At 40.2% G+C, this 24,525-nt stretch overlaps 1 protein-coding gene across 2 annotated transcripts; it reads left to right on the top strand.

Annotated features, from left to right (window-relative positions):
- Positions 1 to 1,190: 1,190 nt before the first annotated feature.
- On the top strand, positions 1,191 to 22,280 carry zbtb34 (zinc finger and BTB domain containing 34). Of its 2 annotated transcripts, XM_079688089.1 has the most exons (3): positions 1,191 to 1,486; positions 14,226 to 14,370; positions 15,748 to 22,280. In XM_079688089.1, the coding sequence occupies exons 2-3, from the start codon at positions 14,347 to 14,349 to the stop codon at positions 17,305 to 17,307; spliced, it is 1,584 nt and encodes a 527-aa protein (XP_079544215.1). In that variant the 5' UTR covers positions 1,191 to 1,486; positions 14,226 to 14,346; the 3' UTR covers positions 17,308 to 22,280. The 2 variants fall into 2 exon arrangements, with proteins under 2 accessions (XP_079544215.1, XP_079544216.1); XM_079688090.1 differs by lacking the exon at positions 14,226 to 14,370.
- Positions 22,281 to 24,525: the final 2,245 nt, after the last annotated feature.

Below are 24,525 nucleotides of genomic sequence, written 5' to 3'. Positions count from 1 at the left end.
CAGATATTCACCTGAGCTGCCAACCTGTCACTCACACTCAATAAAAAAAAGAAACACACACAGAACACATTCATTTCATGTTAGTGCTTATAACACACAATACTTTTCCTGTCTCTTTTACAAAGAGAAAACATACATACACGTTGTTTGCAAGAAGAATGCTATATTAAAATTAAGTGAAATATAGCCATCGACTGCTGATTTGGGTCACAGCACATTTAAATCTGGAAATTACATTCATAAAAGTTGATTGAAAATGTTTTTGAAGATGAATTCATATACATGAACACCACTTCTGAGTGGAAGCTGATTGTTATAAATAAATGTTTTTGATTATTATATTAATGTTCTACCGTACACTTAAAAGGGATTGCAGTGCTCACATCTCATTGCATTGGTCATCCTTATAAAGCTACATTTAAGTTATGTGTTATTATAATTCAGTTTGAAGGTTACTTAGAGTAATTTTCATTGTACTATTTCGTTTTTTGATGTTCATGTTTCTTAAAAAGTATTAATATATAAAATACCTATTTTTCATAAAATGTCTCATTCTGCTGTTTCCAGCATTTCCTTATTTACCAATGTTGTCAATGTATTTATAATACAACATTTAATAATGATTGTATTGTATAATGCCATCGAATTGGTTGAATATTTTCCTTGCAATGCTGACCCACCGGCTTCAACTTTTCGGAGAGTTGAGGCAAGACTAGGATGCAAGGCTCTTATCAATTGAGTCTCTTGCGCCCCTTTGTGGTGTCTATGCAGCATTTAATAAATTCCTTTTCAGTTTATAAAATCGGATTATGCAACTCATTCGAAAATACTTTGAAATAACACAGCAAATGGTTGACCAAATGAACTAGAAATGTGACTTGCAAAGCTGAAAATAAGTGTAGAGTTTAAGTTGTTAAAGACAAATTCACAAAATTAAGCCAAATAACTGAAAAAAACCTTTAAAAGAACAGTTACCATCATGTTGATAATGTTTTGTTCGGCTAAAAAGGTCCTAGATGTATGTCATCTTGGATTTGCAATGAGACACTTAAATGATCAAATTAGTACAATATTCACAAGACCGGCAGATGCACTTTAACTGAAAGAGTTGCAATATATACCACAAGCAATGGGGTAGTCAGTATATAAAGTATGGTGGTAGCCACGTTATCTGTTGAAAACTAGTTGGACACCGGCTAAAGGCTACATTCACTTTTTTTGTGCTTATATATATTATTATCCCTCACGTCGTGTATTCTGGACATGATGTCTCAATACATAGGCTAAGACTGACATAAGCAAGGGAGGGGCTGCTGCAAAACACACACTGATAGAATGAATGCAAAGAGCCAAAAGAACACTTCCTGTTGATGCAAAAAATTGCAGCAGCAACTGTCTGACACATCTGGACTGGAGAGGGGGGAGGCCTGGCTGTTAGCGAACTACCGAGGGGAATGGACAACGTTTAATGCTCATCTGCAAAACGGTGAGTAAAATGGACTCGAATGTTGAATTGAACTGGTGACAATAGGGCGCTGGCAATGTCGGTGCGTTCTTGCTATGACACGTAAAGTAATAGGGAAATAATTGCCTCCGACCGTGCGGTACGAACTAGATGCTAGCTAGCGTTAGCCGCTACTTAGCAGTGGCTGACATGGGATGGTTTCTAGCTAAACTAGTGCTAACTGGTAGCATAAGCAAGCTAGCACAGTAGCATGACAGCCGACATAGTTTGCACCCGCGTTCGACGTTGTAACTTAAGCTACTAACATATGAAATGTTGTCAAGCGTTTTCATAATCGGAGAAAGCGTGTCCAAGCAGTAAGACAACCCGACACCAGTCAAAGTAGGAAGTTTGTGGGAAAGTTGGGCTGTTTTCTGAGATAATTGTTCAATTCTACTCTAGCTAATGTAGCTAACGCTGTGGTAGTTATCTTGTGTGCTGCTTGATAGTTTGGGCGGCCCTTTTGAGCCAATGCAAAACCTCTTTTAAACAAATGTTAATGCAAGTTGGCGTCGATATGTAAAATGATAGAGACAACGACAAAAAGTAGGTGGATGCCAAGCTAACGCTATTGTTAGCTGCTTCGCTAGGTGACTTAGTATAGACCCCCCATCAATAGCTAACTAACTACTAACCGAATGGTTTGTTGTAAAGTTTGAGACACCCCACATTTGCAATGTATCAGTACTGAATGTATGCACAATAATAATAATAATACGCTTTATTTGTATAGTACCTTCCCTACAAGAATTGCAGTCAAAAGTGCTTCACAGTAGAGAATTGACATCTGATAAAATAGTCACGGGAAATCGATATCACATAGAATACAGTTACCAATACAAGACATAAAATAACACAAAGTCAGGTGATTAGTTTAATATGCATCATAGAGCATTGAGAAAGTGCTGCAGAGAGCAAGTGGCAAAAACAGTACATGCTAGGGTACCTCAGTGTCCACTCCAACTTGGTAATGAGATACTTAATGAATGTACCTTAAATAACATGTAAACTCACTGTGTTGTGTCATAAACAGATGGCACTAACATTACCTACTGTGTTTTTTGCATAATATCTGTCAAGCTTCAATACTAAAGGTAGAAGTACTAGTTTTAGTTTATTAAATGTACCGGTAAAAGTAATAGTACACTATGTTATGGCAGCAGAGTACAATGTCCAGGGGCATGGCAGGTTATTCTGTATACCTTGGCTTACCTTGCTCATCAAGATATATTACCATTTCTGTGACATTCATTTTGTTTTGAAAGGCCCTTATATGTTGCGTTAAAAGCACCATTTGGAAACAACAGCATGCTGTATTCCAGGATAACTACATATTTGAACTATAAGGCATGTCAGAACACAGTGGAGCCATACCAATTACGACGTATGCATAAGCAACCATTATGGCTCTGCACCCATTGAACCCTTCTGTTTGGCATAAGCAGCAAAACTGTATTGGTTTGAACCACCAACTGAAATAAGTATTGTGCAATAATGTGCAGTAATGTCTGGTGAAAACTGGACTCTGTGGTAGATCCTGCTAGTCTGGGAATTCGGAAATTGCTGCGGCATTGTCAGGTGGCTTTTTTTTCACTTATTGCATAATTTTCCATGATATTTTAACCTTTTTAAAAATGTTGTTCATGGCCCATTATATGGTATTATTTTTAAAATATTTATATTATTGACAGTTTTCAAACCCAATAGGTAGTATTTAGTAAGTTTAAATATTCTAAGTATTTAGCAGTGTGGTATCCATTATTATTTTTAATATTATTTATATTTTTGAAAAGTAGGACACTTACCTAAAGATGGGAGTAAAACTGACACTACATGCAGACATTTGCAAGATTTTGCCGCAGCAAACAATGGCTGACTTGGTTAAAGTATTTTCTACCATTTGGCAGTAATAAAACTAGTTTTAAGGGCATTGCGTCAAATGTATTATTGCCATCTGTAATTGCAACAGCGGAATCACTGCAGGGTGGCTCTAGGTGAAAAGACAATGTGGCAGGATGATATCCTAGCTAATTACTGCAGGTCATTAAAAGCACTGTTCTCGCTGCAATCAAGATGTACATTTGTCAAGGTTGATGGTACACCAAATGTTCAACATATTTTCTTTTACAGCAATAAAGTCTACTTTTTGAAATCAACAGCATCTCATTCTCCTCACCTCCATATTGTCGAAAGACACACAGCACTATGGCTGTGCGGCAAATAGGCGGCTATACTTTTCATACTTATTCTTTTCTTCATATTCTTACTAGTTAAAAGCTTAATGAAGTTATGGCTGCTTCGATTAATCAGTGTTGTACATGACATCAACAACAATATTTGAACCAATGCATGTTTAAAAAAAAAAAAATGTTTTAATCGAGTCGGGAAATCAGTTCTAGTAATGCGTCATGCTTTTTGTCAGTATATGTATACTGACAAATTGATATAATGTGTTGTTTGGAAAGTATACAGATAATGAGGAGGGACTCAAGTAACTTTTTAATTGATCTACTTGTGAATTGGCTGAAATGAAAGTTATTTGTTATTCCGTACAAATCAAATAAGAGAGCGCACCTTAAGGCTAAGCATACAATATTTAGCTCTGCATGCCGAGCTCCTACTATTCCTTTATAATATCTGCACTGCATGTTTTTCACACCACATCATAACATAAGTGTATGAGAATCTACGGTAGTCTATTTTTATCTTGGTTTTTACTATCTGTTTGAAATTGCTCTGCCAACCTTTGCTTGTTAAGCAATTCTGTTGTGGCTCTGCTCTGCCCCACAAGCTGTTTTTCAAAGTAGGTGAAATGCTGCTGATGTTGAAGAAAGCAAACAATGCATGCTGACTTTGATTTTTCTTCTAATGTTTTTTCTTCTTTTCCCTCCTTGTTTGAGTGACGTGGCTAAGTTACACGTTTTTTGGGAGATGAGTTATGCTGACCTCATGGTCATCCAAACTATCCCAATGTACTCTGCATCCTTTAAACCTACCTACATAAAGCAGCTGTGTCATAAATGTTTATTACCCTAAAGGCAACTTGAGCCACATCAGGAATTTCTGAGCTGAGTTAAAACATTTTTCAGTTTTTCCCGCGTGACCCTTACCCAGCATGTGCATCTCAACCACTGAGCATACATTCTTTGGCTGCCCTTCAACTTGGCTCCATTCAGTAGAGTAGCAAGCTTTTGGCAGACACATTGCTGGTATGTTTAACTGTATGAACATGCTGAATTTGAATGGGGGAGTGGAAATAATATACATTACACTTTCTTACGATACTCTCCGTTTTGCTACATCTTTCCCTCCTCTGTGCCAGGAGGAGAGCATATGGCTTGTTTGACAGGTGTCTTGGCAAGCTTTGGCAACTGGAGAAAGTGTTTACTTTCCCAAAGTGCTGATAGGGACTCAATGCGCAGAAAATATCTTGCTGAATTGCCAGCGAGGGGCAGGGAGGGAGGAGGAGGTGCAGAGGGAGAGAAGGGCAGATGGAGTGGGGGGAGAGGAAGGTTGAGCTGGAGAACTGTCGCATACTATGGGTTTTGAAAACTGTTGGTAATATAGCATTTAATTGAACAGTTTCTGTTTCTGCTGAAAAGGCAGGGTCTCTGCTAATTTGTTTAGTAAGATCAGCGTCGGCTGACTCAAATCGTTTGAAGCTTTAAACATTGCTGTGGTCCAAATTTCAAATTGCTCCCGAGTCCAGTGGCGGCGTGCTTTACACCTCTCCATCCGACGCCTGGCATTGTGCTTGGTGATGTAAGGCTTGCATGCAGCTGCTCGGCCATGAAAACCCATGCAATAAAGCTCTCGGCGCACAGTTTTGGTGCTGATATTAATGCCAGAGCTGGTTTGGAACTCTGCAGTTATTGAGTCAGCAGAGCTTTGGCGACTTCTACGCAGTATGCGCCTCAGCACTCGGTGACCCCGCTCTGTAACTTTACGTGGTCTTTCTGTGTTACCTAAACGTTTCCACTTTGCAATAATACCCCTTACAATTGATCGTGGAATATCTAGGAGAGAAGACATTTCACAAACTGACTTGTTGCAACTAGGGATGGGAACGATTAATTATTCAGGTATTCGAATATGAGACTATGAGTTATGAATATTTTATTGTAATTTTTATTTTTTGGGAGGGGTGCCTAAGTTGATTACATATTATCAAATGGAGTAATTCAATGTATACTACAGTGCCATAGCTAAATATGTTAGGTCCAAAGGTGTGTTTTGCTCCCCTCACCTGTCCCTCACAGCAGGCAGAGCTGCAGGTGCGGATCTCTCACTCTCTCGCGTCCAGTTATACTCCACTCGCGTTTATGTCCAAATCCATCAGATCTAGCTAGTTCTAGCCAATGATATGGCTGCTGCCCCTCCCTACACGCAGATCACGCAGACTCAAACCTCATCTTATGCCCAAATTCCAGCTGAGAGGGTCTGCTCTACAGCTGGCCTGATTGTGAATCGCCTCCGCACCCGCCTCTCCCCTGAGTAGACATGCTCGTATTCTTAAACAAGAATGAGTATTGAATAGCTGCATTCTGTGCATAGGCCCTGTTATAGGTTGTTGATTTCTGTTGTAATAGGGTTACGTTACCCTAACCCGTTATTTAGTTCGTGTATGATCCCTCTTTCATTTAAAAACCAAGTTATGTTTTAAGTAGGGGTGTAGCGGTATCCGTATTCGTCCCGTACCGTCACGGTTCGGACGTCACGGTTCGGCACATGCAGTCACACGGCATAATTCGCCTTTTTTTACGAGTGGGAAAAAAGTCTGTCACTCAGGGCAGTATTACACTATATATAATCCAGGGGGCGGTATTGCGCCTAAAAGCCAGTCACCCGTATAACAAATGAAGAACAAGAACAAAACACAACAAAACGAACACAATACATGAAGAAGAAAAGTTAGTAGCTATGGCGAGTTCACACAACACACAGGAGCTAGAAGACCCACCTGCTTCTTTTAAATCAGTTGTGTGGGAACATTTTGGGTTCCCTGTGGACTGCAACAATGATGCGGTGCGAGTTGTGGATCGGACGAGGACGGTGTGTGACGTTTTTCGACAGCGGTGCTAGTGGTAACACGTCAAGATGCTCAATCACAACATGCTCAATCACCTCCGAGTCAGTCTCAGTCCCCAGCGAGAGGGTTTTCTCGACGGCAGGTGACATAGTTACCGCCAACAGATCTGCCCTCACTACTGACAACGTAGACAAACTCATCTTTTTGAAGAAAAAATTGAAAATAGAGTAAAGCTTGAGTATCTTTTTTATTTAGGCATAATGGCCTCACACACTCACAAGTTAAAGGGGACCTATCATGCAAAATGCACCTTTGTACGTCTTTTATACATGAATATGTGTCCCCGGTGTTCCAGGGAACTCACCAAGTGTCAGAAAGCACAACCCTCTCTATTTTCCTCCTTAGCCAAATCTCTAAAAAAGGGGCTGCAACGGATCTGAAAAAAACGGATCCAGATTTCAACACTTTTCTACATCACAAAGAGGTGCTCCGCTTATTGGTCAACTCTCCACCTATCAGGGGAATAAGCCACGGCCACGTGCATTGCCAAACCTCTCATTCGCATATACTGTAGGACTGATTTCCGTCCATTTGGCTATTCAAATGTTAACGAAACGGACAGACTTCCGTGCACATCAGCGGCTGTCGGATTAAAACAGTTTAATGCACTTTTAACACTCACGTACCCAGGATTCCTGCTCCTTTCCTGGGTTACAAAGTGAGGTGACGCAGCCTGTCCTCTGGGTGCGCTCTGTGGGGGGGGGGGGGGTGGGTAGTGTGTGTATCGCAGCCTGCTCCTCTCATGCCTGCCTGCCGCTGGGCTCTGCCTTTATCCACACAACTTTTCCCCGCCGGTCAAACTCTAGGTTACAAACTGTACACATTGCATTCTTGCTAATTAGCCAAAATATGAACGGAATAAGTAGCAAGCATTGTAACAAACAGAGTAAAATAAATAGGGACAACAGCTTGTCAACTAACCATTCAGAAACGTCCTGCTGCAACCAAGATGTTTGCACCTCCACCAAAACCTCCGCTACTTCAGGGTCAGTTTCTGGATCAAATTGATAATGTGCTTGAACACATGCACTGCTCTGAGATGACATGTTTATTCCACACTCGTAATCACAGCAAACATGGTAACGTGACTCTCGCCGGCTCAAGCCCCCCTCTTCTGCAGGGGGACGTGGTCAGCTGCTGCTCAGAATTTTCAGAGACAGGCTTGGAATAGAGCGAAAATGAGCGAAACGAGGCATGGCTAAAAAATGATCTGTTTGGTATTTTGAAAAATAAAATGTATAAATATACCTTATATAGGTATGGTCATACACTATATCATTTAAATATAGCATGATAGGTCTCCTTTAATTACACATGTTAGATATTGCCCCTAAAGGTACAGATTTTGTTTTATATTTATCATTGTATTTATTTCATATGTTGAAATCAGGATATGTTATACAGTTCTGTATTGCTTTTTATTGATTGTGATTGAAACACTTTCTTATTATTTATTTTTAGTATTTTCTAAATACATTCTTTTTAGTTGTAGAGCTTATTTAACCTTTTTGTTTGACATCAGCCATTATAAATAATATGGCCATATGAGTGTGTGTGTGTGTTACTGTTTGTGGTTTGCTTTTAACTGTGTAATACAGTTAATGATTCCAAATGTTAGAGTTCCTTATGTTCATACCAAAACTTGCACTACTGTTAAAAATAAATAACAAAAAAAAAAATTATGCATTTGGGACTTTTTTTTGCTTTTCCTTGTTGTACCGAACCCGCACCGAACCGTGACCCCCAAACCGAGGTATGAACCGAACCGTGACTTCTGTGAACCGTTACACCCCTAGTTTTAAAGAGCATCTTGCAGGTTTTAATTTTTTCTACATTTATGCTTAAACTTGCTTGAAAATTACAATTAAAAAAGTGAATGCAGGATTTGATATGTTTTACGAGACATACGGGCAGGAATTCAAAGGGAAAGGAGCAATTTTGAGCTCTGCTCTTAAAAACTGCTTATTTTTAAGGTCATACGTCAAACGCGTCATATTAAATCACGCAGGGGACACATCACCGTTCTCTGACCGCGGGTATAGTGGAGTTGCGTTGAGTAGAGCGGTCGTGTTTTAAGGAGCTGGTATTTTTCGGTAGTTTTACATTGTATTTCACCATTTGTAATCATGGTGCAGTATTGTGTTTGTGCAGGTTGCACAAATACCAGCCTGTCGGGACATCGAGTCCACAGTAAAAAGGACCGGAGCTAGCATTCGTTCCTGGGTGCGTTGTGCATCCACCTCCCTGCAGCACATACTCTCCACAGCTTTATCAGGAAACCATATTACTTCTCTCTCTCTCTCTCCCCTCCGGTACACGGCACCGTAAGACATAGTGTCGAGTTGCATTAGGTAACGCTGTGGTGGCTGTACTGCTCCAGCCGTCTCCTTTGTGTTTGTTTGTTTCCCCCTGTCTGTGTTGTTTGTGTGTGCGTGGTGGCTGTCACTCCTGGCTCCCGGCTCAACCTCCACTCACCTGCTGCAATCAGCTGTGCACCCTCCCCGACTACACACCTGCTTTCCATCAAGCCATTTACAACGACATATCAACGGAGGCTCCACAACCTTTCTCCGCCAGATCGTCAAGTATCAGCCGTATCTCGCGTCTCCACTCCGGTACACAGCACCGTAGTGTGGAGTTGCATTAGGTAACGCGAGATACGGCTGATACTTGCGCATTAGTTTCTGTTATGGATCAGTGTCAACAGTCCTGCCAGTAACGTTACTATATTATCAATGCTACGTTAGTTATAGCCTGATATATGATAGCTAACTTTACAATGTTGTGATGTGACATTAGCTAACATTCTGTAGCTAACGCCGATCACTCACCAAGATAGCTGCCCAGTTCTCCACTGGTTCTCCTCACACCACAGCTCAATTTCTCTCCGATGGCCGTTATTTCTTCTAATCCTTGGCTGCTCCTGGTCTCTTGGACGCCTAGCAGGCTCATAATTATAAGGTTGTGGTCCGTCATATGCATTCGAATATTCATGTTCAACTTCTTCTGTGTCTTCTGTGTCGAAACTAGCATTGGGATCCATGTTTATTAATACGTTACACCGGCCGCTCTCCCCCTTGTGTCCCCCGTGTTACGTCACACGCGGGAGGTCACGTGCCGAGGCTTTTTTATGCGGAAGTGAACATTTCTTACAAAAACGACGGACAGATGTCACTGTAGTGTATATTTCTGTATATTTTTGGGGAAATCTAGTGTATTCATCATTTTCCTACCCATTTATTCACAGGTGTCTTTAACCTGGAAGTTGCTCTTTAAGCATGGAAGCTGTAGGCCTATAGCTGTCAACTGTTCAAACTGTGATCACCAGTTCAATAAATTCGACTTTGAACATGTATTTATTTATTTTTCAAAATAAAAAGGATATGTACTAGGGCTGAACAATATATCGTGTCATGGCGATAACCGCGATATGCGCATGCGCGATATTCACACCGCAGGGACTTGCGGTTTTATTCATTTCTTTTTTTTTAATGCTAACGCACTTTAGCACAGAATTCAAAATAAAGATACCCTTATTACTTATAGAAACTGCACATACAATATATCAGATTAAACTTGAGACTCCACAGATCATTTAAGTATAGTATCATCACTAAGCGATCCGATCTCGCGACAGGGGAAGCAAACGGACATCACAACACGTACCTTTACGGAGCTTTTACGGGAGATCGTCTCATCGTAGCTTTCAATCTGATCAAAAGACGTGTTCAATGGCATTACAACGAGAAAAAACGCGGCTGAATCGGTTGATCCATAGGTTAATAATGTATCTGTGGCTTTGAAGCAATTTTTTATAATCCATAATTCCATTTTTATGTAAAAATCGGAGCACAAAAGTTAGCTGCTAATAGTAGCCACAAGAGTGTATGCAGCTTCCGGTTTTGGCTACGCGTCACTCTCACTCCTTATAGAGAGCCGCAGTGACGCAACGCGTCCTTAAACCCGGAAGTAAACTTCTTTCGGTTCCTTCGTCAAAAACCAATGCAAATTCTCCATAGGATTTTGGAAAATAGCTCGAAATTAGGTCTGTGGTTGACACACATTTAAGAGAGGGATCACGTTTTGTTCAGCCGGATAATCTCCACATGTCAACCCTACTTTTATAGTTTTTGACTCATAAATCTAGTTGCCAGAAGCAAAATGCTATAATTATAATAAACAATGCTATAAACGAACTACAAGCTAGTACAGCAGCAGGGCTGCTGTGGCTGCATGCTACAAAAGGAAAACTTGCGCGGCTCTCATGTCAGGGGTACTTGAGTGAGTGACATGCAGGCTCTGCATGCACAGCGAACCACCAATCACAATCATTCTTGATCAGATCACAGCAGGCCCCGCCCCGCTAGTTTGCAGACCATCAAAACATCGGTAAAAAATTAGCAAGGCACACAAGGACAATACCTTCATTTGGTTAAATATAGTTAAAAAACGCAATATATATCGCAGGGGGGGAAAAAATCGCGATGTCAGTTTTTTTCAATATCGTCCAGCCCTAATATGTACATTTCGGTTAATCGGTTAACCGTTTTTTGGGGGTCGAATATACATTTGCTTTCAAATTCCCATCCCTAGTTGCAACGGTGGCTTCCTATTACAGTACCACGTTCAAATTCAGTGAGCTCTTTAGAATGACCCCTTCTTTCCCAAATGTTTGTAAAGGCAGACTGCCTGGCTAGGTGTTATACACATGTGGCAATGGGACTGACTGAAACACCTGCATTCAATGATTTAAGAGGAGTGTCCCAATACTTTTGTCTATATAGTGTAGGTTACTAATAGACTTGATGAATAGCCTTTGTTAAATAAGCCTGCTAATTCACATTTCATTCAAGCCTTGTCATTTTGTTATTTAAAAAAGTTTATAATAAAACAAAAAAAGTCAGAAAATGCTTGGATTTCATAGGCAGCTGAATGTGAACATAACACTCTTAAAGGTGACCTATCATGCAAAATGCACTTTTGCACGTCTTTTATACATGAATATGTGTCCCCGGTGTTCCAGGGAACTCACCAAGTGTTAGAAAACACAACCCTCTCTATTTTCCTCCCTACCCAAATCTCTTAAAAAGGGGCTGCAGCGGATCTGATGCAGACTGATCCAGATTTGAACACTTCTATGACGTCACAGAAGTGGCGCTACGGCTATTGGGCCAACTCCACCAATCAGGAGGAGACCTGTAGGCCTGTAGATGGTAGATGGTGCTGTTCTCAAATAATCGGCCCATGCAAAGACAGTGTTAAATTGAGCGAAACGAGGAATGGCTAAAACGCATGATCTGTTGGGTATTTTGAAAAATAAAAAGTATAAATATGCCTTATATAGGTATGGTCCTACACTATATTATTCAAATATAGCATAATAGGTCCACTTTAACCTGTTAAGCCTGGGTTTTTTTTTCAGGACACTGTGTCTCAGGGATCTTAATATTTAAGAACATATTAATGTGTTATACCAGATTAACGGAAATAATCTCAGCTAACTGACGATATAAACCATTTTTACCAAAACAAAACACAAGTCTCATAAGAAGCATCTAAATGACCCCTTAGCGAAAAATTCTAACGTACATTGGCACAGAACTCAAGATAAAAGTACCCTTATTACTTATCGTAGCTGCACATACAAGATATCCGATTTAAAACTGAGGTTCCACAGATTATTTAGGTATATAGTATCATCACTGAGTGATCTGAACTTGCGACAGGGGAAGCAAAGACAGACATCACAACACGTACCTTTACGTAGCTTCTAGGGAGATCGTCTCACCGTAGCTGTTAATCTGATCAAAAGACGTGTTCAATGGCATTAAAACGAGAAAAAACGCGGCTGAATCGGTTAATCCATAGGTTGATAAAGTTCCTGGGCAATAATTGGAATTATTTATAATCCATAATTCAATTTTTATGTAAAAATCGCAAAGCAAAAGTTAGCTGCTAATGGTAGCCACCAGAGTGGCTGCTGCTTCCGGTCTTGGCTATGCGGCAGTATAATACACACACATGACCAAATAAGGACTATGTGGGAGTTCCCCTCAATTCCATTGGCTCTGATGGTTAGAAAGAGATGTCACATGTCAAAATCCAGCAGGGGGAGCCAGAGATAGGAAAAATCCACCCAAATGGCCCTAGAGGAGGTTTTGTTTTGCTAAATCTGTCTAAAAATGTCAAATATCACTTGTTTTGCATCAATCTTGATACAGGGTACTTATTATATGTTGTACTTTGGATTCCTAAAGCTTTTAGTCTACTAACCCATCATCCAAGGTTAGTTTTCACTATAAGTACAAAATAAAAAATTTGGGACGGACACTATAATTTACAGTTTTTTACCATGTTCAATCTGAATTTTCTTTAACATAAAAAACATCTATATTGAATCTGACTTTTCTACATCCAACTGACAGGTTTATCATTACTTTGAGAAAAAAGATTATTAATTTAACCCTTTTAGAAGGGAAGATATGGTCATTTGTTCTGGGAATGTCATTTTCGAGCCTGAAGCCTGAAAAACAGGCTCAGGGTTTAACAGGTTAAATATTATTTTAATAAAAAATAAAAGAAAGACCTTGTTGTATTGGTAGCTGGTCAAAGCTGGTGAGTGCTTTCAATCTTGTGTTTATTAAATGAACCAATAGAGTGACAACTGGTTTCAGTTGTGGATCTTCATATCAAGTTGTTATGCCACCGTTTAGTCATTCTGACGATACTGAGGCCCAACTCAGATTTTTCCAGCTGCACAATGCACACCTCAGAGGTCATTCAAAGTTATTAAAATCAATTAAATGTTTATGCTTCACAATTAAATAACTGCATTGGGAAAACATATCTGCATGGATAGGGTTATTTAATGTTTTTTAAAAATCTTTTATTAAAAAATATTAAAGTATAACTAGGGCTGTCAAACGATTATCATTTTTAATCAGATTAATCACAGCTTAAAAATTAATTAATCATGATTAATCACCATTCGAACTATGTCCAAAATATGCAATTTTTTTATGTATATTGTTGTGGGAATGGAAAGATAAATGAAAGAAGGCGGATATATCCATTTAACATACAGTATGTATGTAGGCCTATGTTTATTATAACATTGTTCTGTGTGTCAAAATGAAAGACAGCCCACACACCTATCGATCATCAAACTGTGGGGTCTTATTTCATTACGTGTTGATTTCTATCAACACGTAATGTTGTATCGATGTATAGAGATGTACAGCAAAACGATTCTCCGTCAGGACTTCCTGCAACAACACCACGCCGTTATCTTGATTCTGATTGGCCAGAAGACATTATCAAAGATGTTCTATTGAGAAGACGATCACTAATTGACAAAAGTTTTCAAAACCGTTTCTAGCCATTCTGCACATGCGTTAAATGCGTTAAATATTTTAACGCAATTAATTCAAAAAATTAATTACCACCGTTAATGCGATAATTTTGACAGCATTAAAAAAAACACCTGTAATCTTTTTCTTCCAATGTTGGTTTCTTTACTGCAGCATATGCATGAGTTACCTGAATCAACTGTATTTTGTTGAATGAAATATTTTGTTGTCTGTACATATATTTACTGGTGATTACATAAATATATTGGCTCTTTGCTCGCAGGGCCTTTGTTACACTTGCCGTGGCGTTTGTGAGTGTGAGCTGTCCTTCTCCTCTGGGCGGGGGCTGGGCTCTGCCCGCTTTGAAGCACCATACATGACAGCAGACCTCACACTGAGCTGAAATGAAACGAGTCCACATAAATGAGGTAAATAACATCAATAACCAGTCTCATACTGCTCTCTGCTGTTGTTTATGGTGTGTGGTACTTGGCAGTGCAGGCCTCGGCCCCTGCTCTTAATCTCACCGAGCTCAACAGAGTGGAGGAGAAACAGTGTCTGTTAGGGTAGTAGTCGGCTGGCGTGACTTTAATGTCAATCTTTCAGTTTGTGTGTACAGACGGAGCGATCGAAATTAGGTTTCCAACAATCCCGAATACAATTATACAATATACAGATATGTATCAAAATATGTATATCCTATATACACAATCAACAGAAACATTTACACATATGCACACATTAAGATAAAAAAAACACGGTAATCAATATATACAAAATAACAGCGTAAAAAAAAGTGAGAGCCTTTGAGCGCGGATGTCCCAGCTCCCAGACAGCCTCCTGTGTCACCAGTTCTTCAATCGCTGATGCCGTTCTTTTCTTAGATGCATGAAAAAAATGCTGAAATATGTATCCAAGTATACTGTGTGTGGGAAACACTGGCATTGACTTTAATGAGTTAAGGTTCTGATGAGAGACAGTAACAAAGAATGCTGTCATCATGACATGTTAGGAGAGTGATCTACCGTCTTAACTTTAAGTGATTCACAGGGCGTTTTAGAGCTACAAAGTGGAGAGCATCTTCTCTAATCATTCTCTCGTGCATGCTCAAAGTGCGCATGTTGCAGGCAAGTACTTGCTTTCCTAGCAGGTAAAGCAAGTACTTGCCTGCAACATGTAATCTTCACCTTCATGATGGAAAACCAGGAATCAGAGTTTTGCCAACTTCTGATCACGTCCCTGAGAGAAATGTTCCCTGACCTCAACACGTTGGGTTTACTGGCGCTGCATTGCTGCTGATTCCAGTCCCCTCTGTTGGAGCAGAGTAACAAGTAATTCCAGTAAATGATTTTCGCAAATACGGCGCAATCTTTGTCCTTCTGATATAATAATTCGTAGTTGCCTGAATCAAGATCTCAATATTTAACAACACATTTTGCAGTCCTCCTGTATGGTACATGTACAATGGTGCCTGTGGATGTCTTTTAAATATGTCTGTAGTGTTCCCCCGGGTCTCCTGACCGATAGAGGCTGCCCACTGCCCACTACAGGATTATAGAGGCTGACGCTGTGTCAACAGGAAGATATGATACAGCAGTCAATGTTTGCTGCAATTCATTCAGTGATGTTTCTTATGGCATATAATGTTTCATACATTGATGTATAAAATAAGACTGTCATCTTAAATAAGTTGTTAAAAAAATTATACAATTCTGCTGTGTATTGTAAATGCAATTTTAAAAAAAAAAAAAAAAAAAAAAAAAATCATAATTTTCTGTCTTTTCTTTTTCTCCTTTTCCCATCAGGCAGCCGACAAACTGGAGAAACATATCCAAGAAATGGACGACGGCAGTTACATCGAGTTCGATGTGCCGGAGTTCAGTAACACTGTTCTGGACCAGCTCAATCAGCTGCGTCTGCAGGGGAAGCTGTGTGACATCATCGTCCACATTCAGGGCCAGCCGTTTCGAGCCCATAAGGCCGTGCTGGCAGCGAGCTCACCCTATTTCCGTGACCACTCGGCTCTCAGCACCATGAGTGGCCTTTCCATCTCGGTCATCAAAAGCCCTGAGGTGTTTGAGCAGCTTCTTGCATTCTGCTACACGGGTCACATGTCCTTACAGCTCAAGGACATTATCAGTTTCCTCACTGCGGCCAGCTTTTTGCAGATGCAAGCCATCATTGACAAGTGTACCCAAATCCTGGAGAGCATCCACTCCAAGATTAGCATCCCAGTTAGTGTCTGCAGCCCAGGGAAGGGCGACTCGCAGGCCAGCGGCAATGGGGTCAACGACAGCAACCTCTTTGTAAACCCTACCCAGATCTCCCCCCCTTACTACTCCCGGCAGAGTCAGGCAGGACATGAAGTGCGCTTTGAGCTGCCAGGAAAAACCCACAGACGAGGCCGACAGCAACCGGAGGAAGGCCAGTCGGACCGAGGCAGCAGTGATAGTGTGTCAGAGCACGATGCTCCCATGGAAGGAGAAATGGAGCAAGTGGAACTGATCGGCAAAGATGGGCAGGTGACCGACGTGCACGTGAAGATTGAGAAGACCGAGAGACCCACTTACTCAGATAGTTCCTCAGCCGGTGATGATGGCTACCACACAGAGCTGGTAGACGGAGAGCAGGTACTGGCTGTTAGTGTGGGATCTTATGGTCCAGTCATCCAGTCGGCTGCCTATTCTTACTCAGGGCAGTCCACCCCGTGCTTCGTCAACCTCAGCAGCTCCAGTCCGTCCCGCTCCTTACTCAGTGGCTACAGAGGTGGGCGAGCCAGAGTGAAGCGGCCCCTGGGCATCCCGGCAGGAGTGCTGAGTCGTATCAAACCAGGCTCAGAAGACAGCGAATCAGTCGTGGGACCCACGGGATTGGAGAACGACGTGCGAGAGCGCAGCCTGCGGAGCCAGTGGTACCCCTACAACGAGAGACTTATTTGCATCTACTGTGGTAAGACCTTCAACCAGAAAGGGAGCCTGGATCGCCACATGCGCCTGCACATGGGAATCACCCCCTTCGTTTGTAAATTCTGCGGCAAGAAGTACACAAGGAAAGACCAGCTGGAGTACCACATCCGTGGCCACACAGACAACAAGCCCTTCCACTGTCAGATCTGTGGCAAGTGCTTCCCGTTTCAGGGCACCCTTAACCAGCACCTGAGGAAGAAGCACATGGGAGCATCAGAGGTGACTAACCATATAGACTCTCCAGAGACCACAGAGGGAAGCTCAGGTCAGAAGGACCAGGAGGAGACGTCTGAGGGGATGGCCTTTGAGGCACAATATGCAGAGGAGGCACCGGCCAATGAGGAGGAGAGTTCAAAATGCAGTCCAGAGGAAGCTCAAGCCTCAAGATGTGATTTTTAGGTCCTGCTTCAGGTTAAGGAAGCTTTAAGAAATGTTTATCTTAACTCAACTTAAAGGACTTTTTTTCTTTTTGAATCAGCTCCCTCTACTATAGACATTTCTTGCGTCAAGGGGTTTCTGTCAATTTGTGAAAGTAAGATTGTTGAATGCAGAGAGCAAATGCTTGCTTTATAGAAATCCGATTCTTTCAAGCAAAGGGAGTGACAACTTACTATTCTTGAGGAGGTCCCAATAATCAAGACCCCTTAATTGATTTATCTTTTTATCTTTCCATGTTTTCTAAAACATATTTACAGAGTTATATAGGCATGTTGCAATAATTGATAATGTGAAAGCTCTGGTAAGATGCTTGTCATATCACCTTTTTACCTGACCTGTTTTTGCACATGTGGCCACAGGAGGTCACTTACTCACAAGGAATGATTTTTCTGCCAGTGCAAAGCTTCTTGTGACATATCCGTTCAATACCTCATGATACAACTACATACTCATAACAGACAGTATTCTAACTTAATGAGCTCACCAGGTTCTACCTCATAGCCAAGAACCTACCAGGCACAGACGTGTTCACCGTTTGAAATCCGTTTTTAGGTTGTATGTACAGTATCTTTATTGCCAAACCCTGTACAGAATATTCTCTCGACACAAAGCCTTGATACTTATGTGAAATATTCCTTGCTGATTGTATGGATACGGGACAAAGTCCTTGTTTCATGCTCAGCCAGGTTGAAATGATGTTTAAGAAGGTGCTATGTTAGCAGTACATTTGCTAGCTTTCTTGTTTGTTTCTGCAGACAATAGAGTAAGAAAATGGCCCTGCATATTTTCAACATATGAGTTTGCTGTCTTGTAACGTTTGTTCTTCAAAACACTTAAGAATTGTATCTCTCATCACTACTGCAGATCTCACCCGTTCGTGGTTTCAGATGCTGTCATCCATGAAATGGGTGAAAAACGTCCACACAGTGAAGTCATTTATATTTCTCTATACTCTGATGGCAGACTTTTACTGAATTATTGTATGTGTAAATTGTTTTGTCCTGAGGTAGGCTTCTAGGTTAATACTCAAGAGTTCTCACTGTCAACTCAGCACAGTAGGAACAGCTCTGGCCTGTTCACATACATCAACATAGTACTCTTCTGAATGATATGCAAACAGAAAGAACAAAGGAATCTCAGCCATTTTGACATGGTTTATTCTTCCATTATTTCAAAGAGCTCTTGCTTTGCTTCCTTTGCTTCCTTTCTTATTTTTGCTTCTGTCCCACCTTTCTACGATGGGACGATTGATCTGTGATCTTTTTTTCTCCGCATATATCGGGGTCAGATGTGGAACTGCAACAAGTTTTCCTCATTTGTCTACCCTACTTTATGGTGTTTGACATCGATGTGGCACAGCTAGATTAAGGCTAAGAGTTAATGTATTTAGAAGTAGCTGGTGATCCAAAGTATGATGCACTTTGCAGAGATGGGGGGAGGGGCGGGGGTTGTGCCATTGAGAAAACGTGCTAGCTTCTGTCTTCATTCTGATGCGGCAGGGTAGGACTAGATTGACAGCAGTGCTTCTGCCTATACGTACATATATTGTGATCTGTATTGAGACTCTGCAATCACATGAATACTAACGTCTACAAGTCATGCATATGGCTATATATTATATACAGTTTGAGCCATGGGGATCGGGACTTGGGTTTTATTTCCATTCTGATTTAAGTCATCTGTATTTTACAGTTAATGCATACAAAAGGCACTTAGAAGGCCTGATTGATTATCCTGTTATATTTAGGACATTTAAAGCTCAGCTGGGTGGTCACTTTTGTGCTATCATGCTTTTCCTTTTTACCATCCAGCTGTTAAAATACATGTATTGAAGAGCACCTGCTATTCGCCTTTATTTTGTCCAATCTAGTCCATGCTGAATTTGATTCAATTAAATGCGTTTGGGTTTTTTCTCTCACAGTTTACATATCATTTTCTATGTTCGGTTGGTGGGAGAATATTGAGTTTTGTTTCTCATGTCTGACGTCAAGCGTGCAGTCTTTTTTTTTTTATTCCGGTGAGTGTGCGGTCATTGTCTTCTCGTTGACAGTCGAGATAGCGAACCATAATGTAGGTGATTTGGCAAAAGTCGGTATAGCTAGCTTTTCGTTGTCTTAGTGAGCCAGGCTTCGTCTCAAACACTTTAGTTCATCACATCCACAGTCTGTCCACCTGTACAGTCCTTTTAGACGAATGTTTACTGAGCGGAGTGTTTATCTGTCGGCCGCTGTCGTGCAGGTTGAACAGCTGATCTGACCTCACTAAAGATCAGTCAGTGACCTGTTTGAATCTGCCTACGACGAATACACCTCACCTAGGAAGGAAAGAGTTGGAAATGTTCAAACCTCCTTGTCAGCAATGCTTTGTGAGTAAAAGGTACAAAATGCTAAAATAATTTTGTGCCAAGAGTTCACACCAAAGACTAATGGGTGATTTGTAACTTTAAAATGCTGACTGTATCACATAATTGAATGCTCATATTAAGAAGTTCTTAATTTAATGTAGGACTAGTCCATTGCTATCTGCAAGGAATGCACGTTCCCCAGCTTATAACAATCACTTGTGTACAACTTGCTAAGAAGACATTAAGCAGCAAAGTCATAAATAACACAATATATTAAGCCATACAAAAGCTGACAATATAACAGTTGTGCAATAGGTATTGTAATTGTTTAAAGCCAATGTAAACAAAACACAAAAAGTGGCATCTTTAACTTAGTGCCTTGCCACAAGCTTTACTTTGAGGATGCTGGCATTTAGATTCCTGTGCCTCTTTCCTTTTCTAATGGATTGAATAGAGCAATGATAGAATATGGCCACAGCATTAATCTATAGTGGTACTAAGAATGAATACAAATTAATTCATTTCACATTTGTCCAGTTGTTTTCCAGCTCAAGTCCTTTGCCCTGATCTGGCTCTTTATATTATAGTTTAAATCAAACTGATTTGATGGTTAATCTTCTTTAGTAGCATTGAATTGCAATGAAAAGAAGCAGTGTTGTTCCCTGCAAGCCACTTCCCAGTGTTCAGAGACCTCACTGTATCCTTCCTCTCTGACCACTCTGGACAATCTTAACAATGTACTGTATTTTGGCATTTCAATGAAGGAAGGAGATGCGTGACACACACACACACGTCTACTTCCTCTCTGTTCACTCGGAGCATCTGGCAAGGGAACAGCTGCTTTGGTATTTAGCAGTGGAGGAGAAAAAGAGAAGCTTTCCCTTATATACTGTAGCTGAATTGCACGTTGCTCAACCACACAATTGTATGAAATTGCCAATGGATCATTGTTTTTACATGTATTTGTGTCATCAATTGTGCACTTACAGTTTTGTTTTTTTATAGTCAATACCAATTCCATCCGGGAAGTCTAGTTTATTTCTGTATTTTCTTTTAAGGGATGAGCTATAATGCCCTCAATCACTTTGCCAGGGACCATTTCCCTCTTAAATGGTGCTTTAGTCAGATTATTATTATTATTTTTTTTTTTTTTTAAACGAGTCCTTATAATCATCATAGGTGAATGGAGGGGAAATAGTTGTATTGCTTTTTCATGAACTAGTTACTAAATGTGATACACACTTACAAAACCAACTGAACTTGACATCCACTCAAATCAACTCCACACCTCGGAGAGGAGCAGGAGATGCATTATGGGCCACAAGTAATCAAAAGGAAGTGTTTACAGGGAAGGCTGTCAGACTACTTTTTGAAATTGCAGCTCGTCCTATTCTTTTTATAATAAACTCACTTCAGGTAGTTTACAAACACTGATACAGGCTTAGAAAAAAAATCTTAAGTCTTCCATAGCTTTTCTGTCAGTTTCTGTCTACTGTGTATCATAAGAAAAAGCAATAACCTTTTTAAAAGCGGTGTATTGGGATCATCAAGCCTATTGAAATATTGACCTGTCGTATATCAAACAGACTGAATGTCAGGAGGTTTAGTGAATTGAAGTAAGACCAGGGCGATTTGATATTGATTGATCATTTTTAATATATATATTTTCTGAAACGTTGGACGGGTTGACTTTCCTCTTCAGAAAAAATATATTTAAATGAAAAAGCGACGTTGCTGGCTGGTGTTATGAATCAAAAGCCAGTGGTAGACAGTGAACTGCAACACAAGAAACGAGTGCATGGTTATCAAACTAGTGGCACTGTTCAGAGTTGCACCTCCAGCTGTGTCAAATAATGAAAGGGATTTTGGGCTGTAAAGCCACTGTTTGGGTGGGGGCTGTCTGTCATCGTGACGAGGTTCAGGGGTCTCCTTCAGATCCTCGGGATCTGACACTAGCTGTGGTTGATTAGGACAAGGGGGAGGATTTCAAGTCAATCTATTGTTCCTTCTCCCTTTACAACTCCCTAAACTCTACACTGCAATGTCTCTGGCTCATATGTATTAGGAGACAAGGCAAAAAAGAACTTAGAACTCAGGGTATATCATGTTAAAAGTGGTCTCATTGGACATATGTGTGTCCATAGTAGAATTGTGCACTTCTCTTCAGGTGGGGAAACAAGTCCTCAGTCAGTGGTTCCCAAACATTCTGCCTCAACGAGCCCATATTTTCCACAGAGCTGAAGCTCGAGGAGCGCTGGAGACCACGTAGCGAAGCATTATTACAGACATGCCCCAACTCCTGTTTTGTCCACTCTACACACAACCTCACAACCCAACTGTGAACCTCAGAACTCTACTGTTTTGTACAACTATGAAGTAAATTAAGCTAGCTAGAGCTGATGTATCTATTGCCATTTATGAATTTTATTTTATAGCATGAAATAAAATATATTTATTCAAATTATATATTTTACTCATCATTCTGTGCTGCTTTGTTTTGGTTCTTAAGCTTGTAAATTGCTTTTTTATTATATAAAAAATGTCAATAGAATAATGCGTTTGTAAAATAAAGACGCTCATTTGGCTCTGATTTGTCTTGTGTGTGTCTCTAGTTGATGATTTATTCACTTGTCTATGTCCATGCTAACTAAAATGACCTTAGACAAACAACTGTAATATCCAACCATCCTTAAGTAGTCTTGTTTACAACGTGTTGAACAAGGCATCCAATATATGGCCAAAATGTGTCTGGCATGAATGGAATTCACATGACTGCAGTAAACTATGTGAATGCCATCTGGAGGAATATCTGGCGTGTGTGCACCTTTAACCCTCCAGGGGGAGCTAGAGATCAACATACACCTCAAACTATTGTTTCTTTTGAACCAGAGTATAGTTTAATAAAAATATACATACAAATACATATCTCAAAATGATATGGCTTGTGACTTAAACACGTCTCTTAAATGTCATTACTAGTGTTACTTATAGAAGCTGTCTTGATTAAATGCTAGGCCACTTTTATGAAATTTAAGGTGTACACGTTTCTGTTATAATTTACAAACCAGATGTTTAAAAAGACTTCTTCCTCTTGTAAATTCTCTTGAGAGTTCAATAATCTTTTGTTTTTCTTTGCTACTATCGGTGCATGTGGAAATAGCTTATTCACAAAAGTTACAGAAGCCGAGTTGTAGATTAAAATACAATAAATTGCTTTAGTCTCCGATGGCTAGTAATAAAATTAATTTATCACTAGTCTCCTATTCCTGCAGGTCTCCAGATATACGCTCTGCCCAATCCTGAGCACTGCTATAGCTCTTGTCCTGACTGTTAAAAAATGCACCCAAAGGGAGGAATATATTCATGGAGTGGCACAGCTGTGGACCAGCCTCCCATAGTGTTACCACTGTCTGTGGCTTTTACAGAAAGTGAGACCATAAGGGAGCCAAATGACTAATAAACTACCAAATTGGCCTGCTATGTACTTTTCTGAAATGTTCTTGAAGCCTTTTACAACAGTTATTTTAGGCAGCATGTTGCAGCCAACATATCCAGTGTTTTATACCTAAAATAATTGTCAAATATATTTTCACTTTCTGATCAGTAAATGACACTTCTTGGCAACATATGATGTCAAATAAGCATCACTCTATGCTTAAATGTTCAAATAAACTGGATGAATTGTTTGAATGGCAGCATTATAGGGCTGCACTGACACTTGATATTAAAATAATAGGCTAAATTGCCCAGTTCAGTGGAACAAGATAATAAAATAAGAACCACAGAAAACAAGGCCAGGAAACCTGGGGTAGTCTTGTTTCCACAAGAGTCTTTAACTGCATTCTATGGTTATGATGTATTGTGGCTTTCTGTAACAAAAACTCTACCAGTTGGACTGGAGTGAATAATTGATAGGTATAGTTGTTTCACACATTTGTTAATATGAATGGCATAAACTTTCAGGGTGATCTTAAGTTTTGTTATGCTACATGACTGGTGGGTATTCAATTCCCGTCAATGTTGTGCCACTGGCTCAAATTGTTTTGGCTTGAGCTGCAGCTTTCTAAGCATAGACTGTATGGTTTTGACTAATTTCACAGTCAAAATGAGTCATTTATGACATGCATAGCTAGATTACTGCTGGTGCATTAAAGTGTCTGCTTATACTTTAACCCACGGTGCAGGGGTAAAGTGCTATTTTTTTACAAGTGGGGGTGGACCAAACATCCTTTAGGGGGGTCGTCGCCTCCTCTGGGGTCTGGATTTTTTTTAAATATTGAAGTTAAAAGCATAAATCTGGTGCACTTTGAGAGCAACATTAACCCTACCTTAATAATACCTTAAAGGGGACATATCATGCTATATTTGAACAATATATTGTAGGGCCATACCTATATAAAGTATATACATTTTTTTTTTTTTCAAAATACCAAACAGATCCTTCATTTTAGCCATGCCTCATTTAGCTCTATTTGCTCTTTCCAGACCTTTTTTTGCAGGGGGCTGATTCTGTGAGCTGCAGCTTTGAGATCAGCTGCTAGGCTGCAGCGGGGAGACGAGGGGGAGAAAAAGAGATCTCCGTCCTCCGTGTTTTATTCTTATATGATTATATAGAGTCATTATTCATTTGTTTTAAAGCTCAATAAATAATAAAGAAGACCTTTGACCGGCACTTTTCTAATTTTGTCCGGAAGATTTAAACTTTAACGGACATGTTAATCTAACTGAAAATCTGCTGGAATTACAGTGCTTGCCTCGACGGGGAGGGATTGCATTGAGTTACAGGAGCAAACGCTTGCCTCGGGAGGGAGAAAAAGAGCCACAGCGGAGAATAA

The sequence above is a fragment of the Notothenia rossii genome, assembly GCF_949606895.1.
Source record: "Notothenia rossii genome assembly, chromosome: 6".
NCBI classification, from domain to species: Eukaryota; Metazoa; Chordata; class Actinopteri; order Perciformes; family Nototheniidae; genus Notothenia; species Notothenia rossii.
Note: the sequence above shows the minus strand (reverse complement) of the source record. Positions and strands in the feature narration are given on the sequence as shown.

What these genes read in the sequence shown, in the direction of transcription:
- zbtb34 (XM_079688089.1), top strand. Translation starts at nt 14,347, where the DNA reads ATGAAACGAGTCCACATAAATGAG. An exon ending in AACGAGTCCACATAAATGAG is followed by an intron (nt 14,371 to 15,747) that starts GTAAATAACATC and finishes TTTTCCCATCAG; the next exon opens with GCAGCCGACAAACTGGAGAA.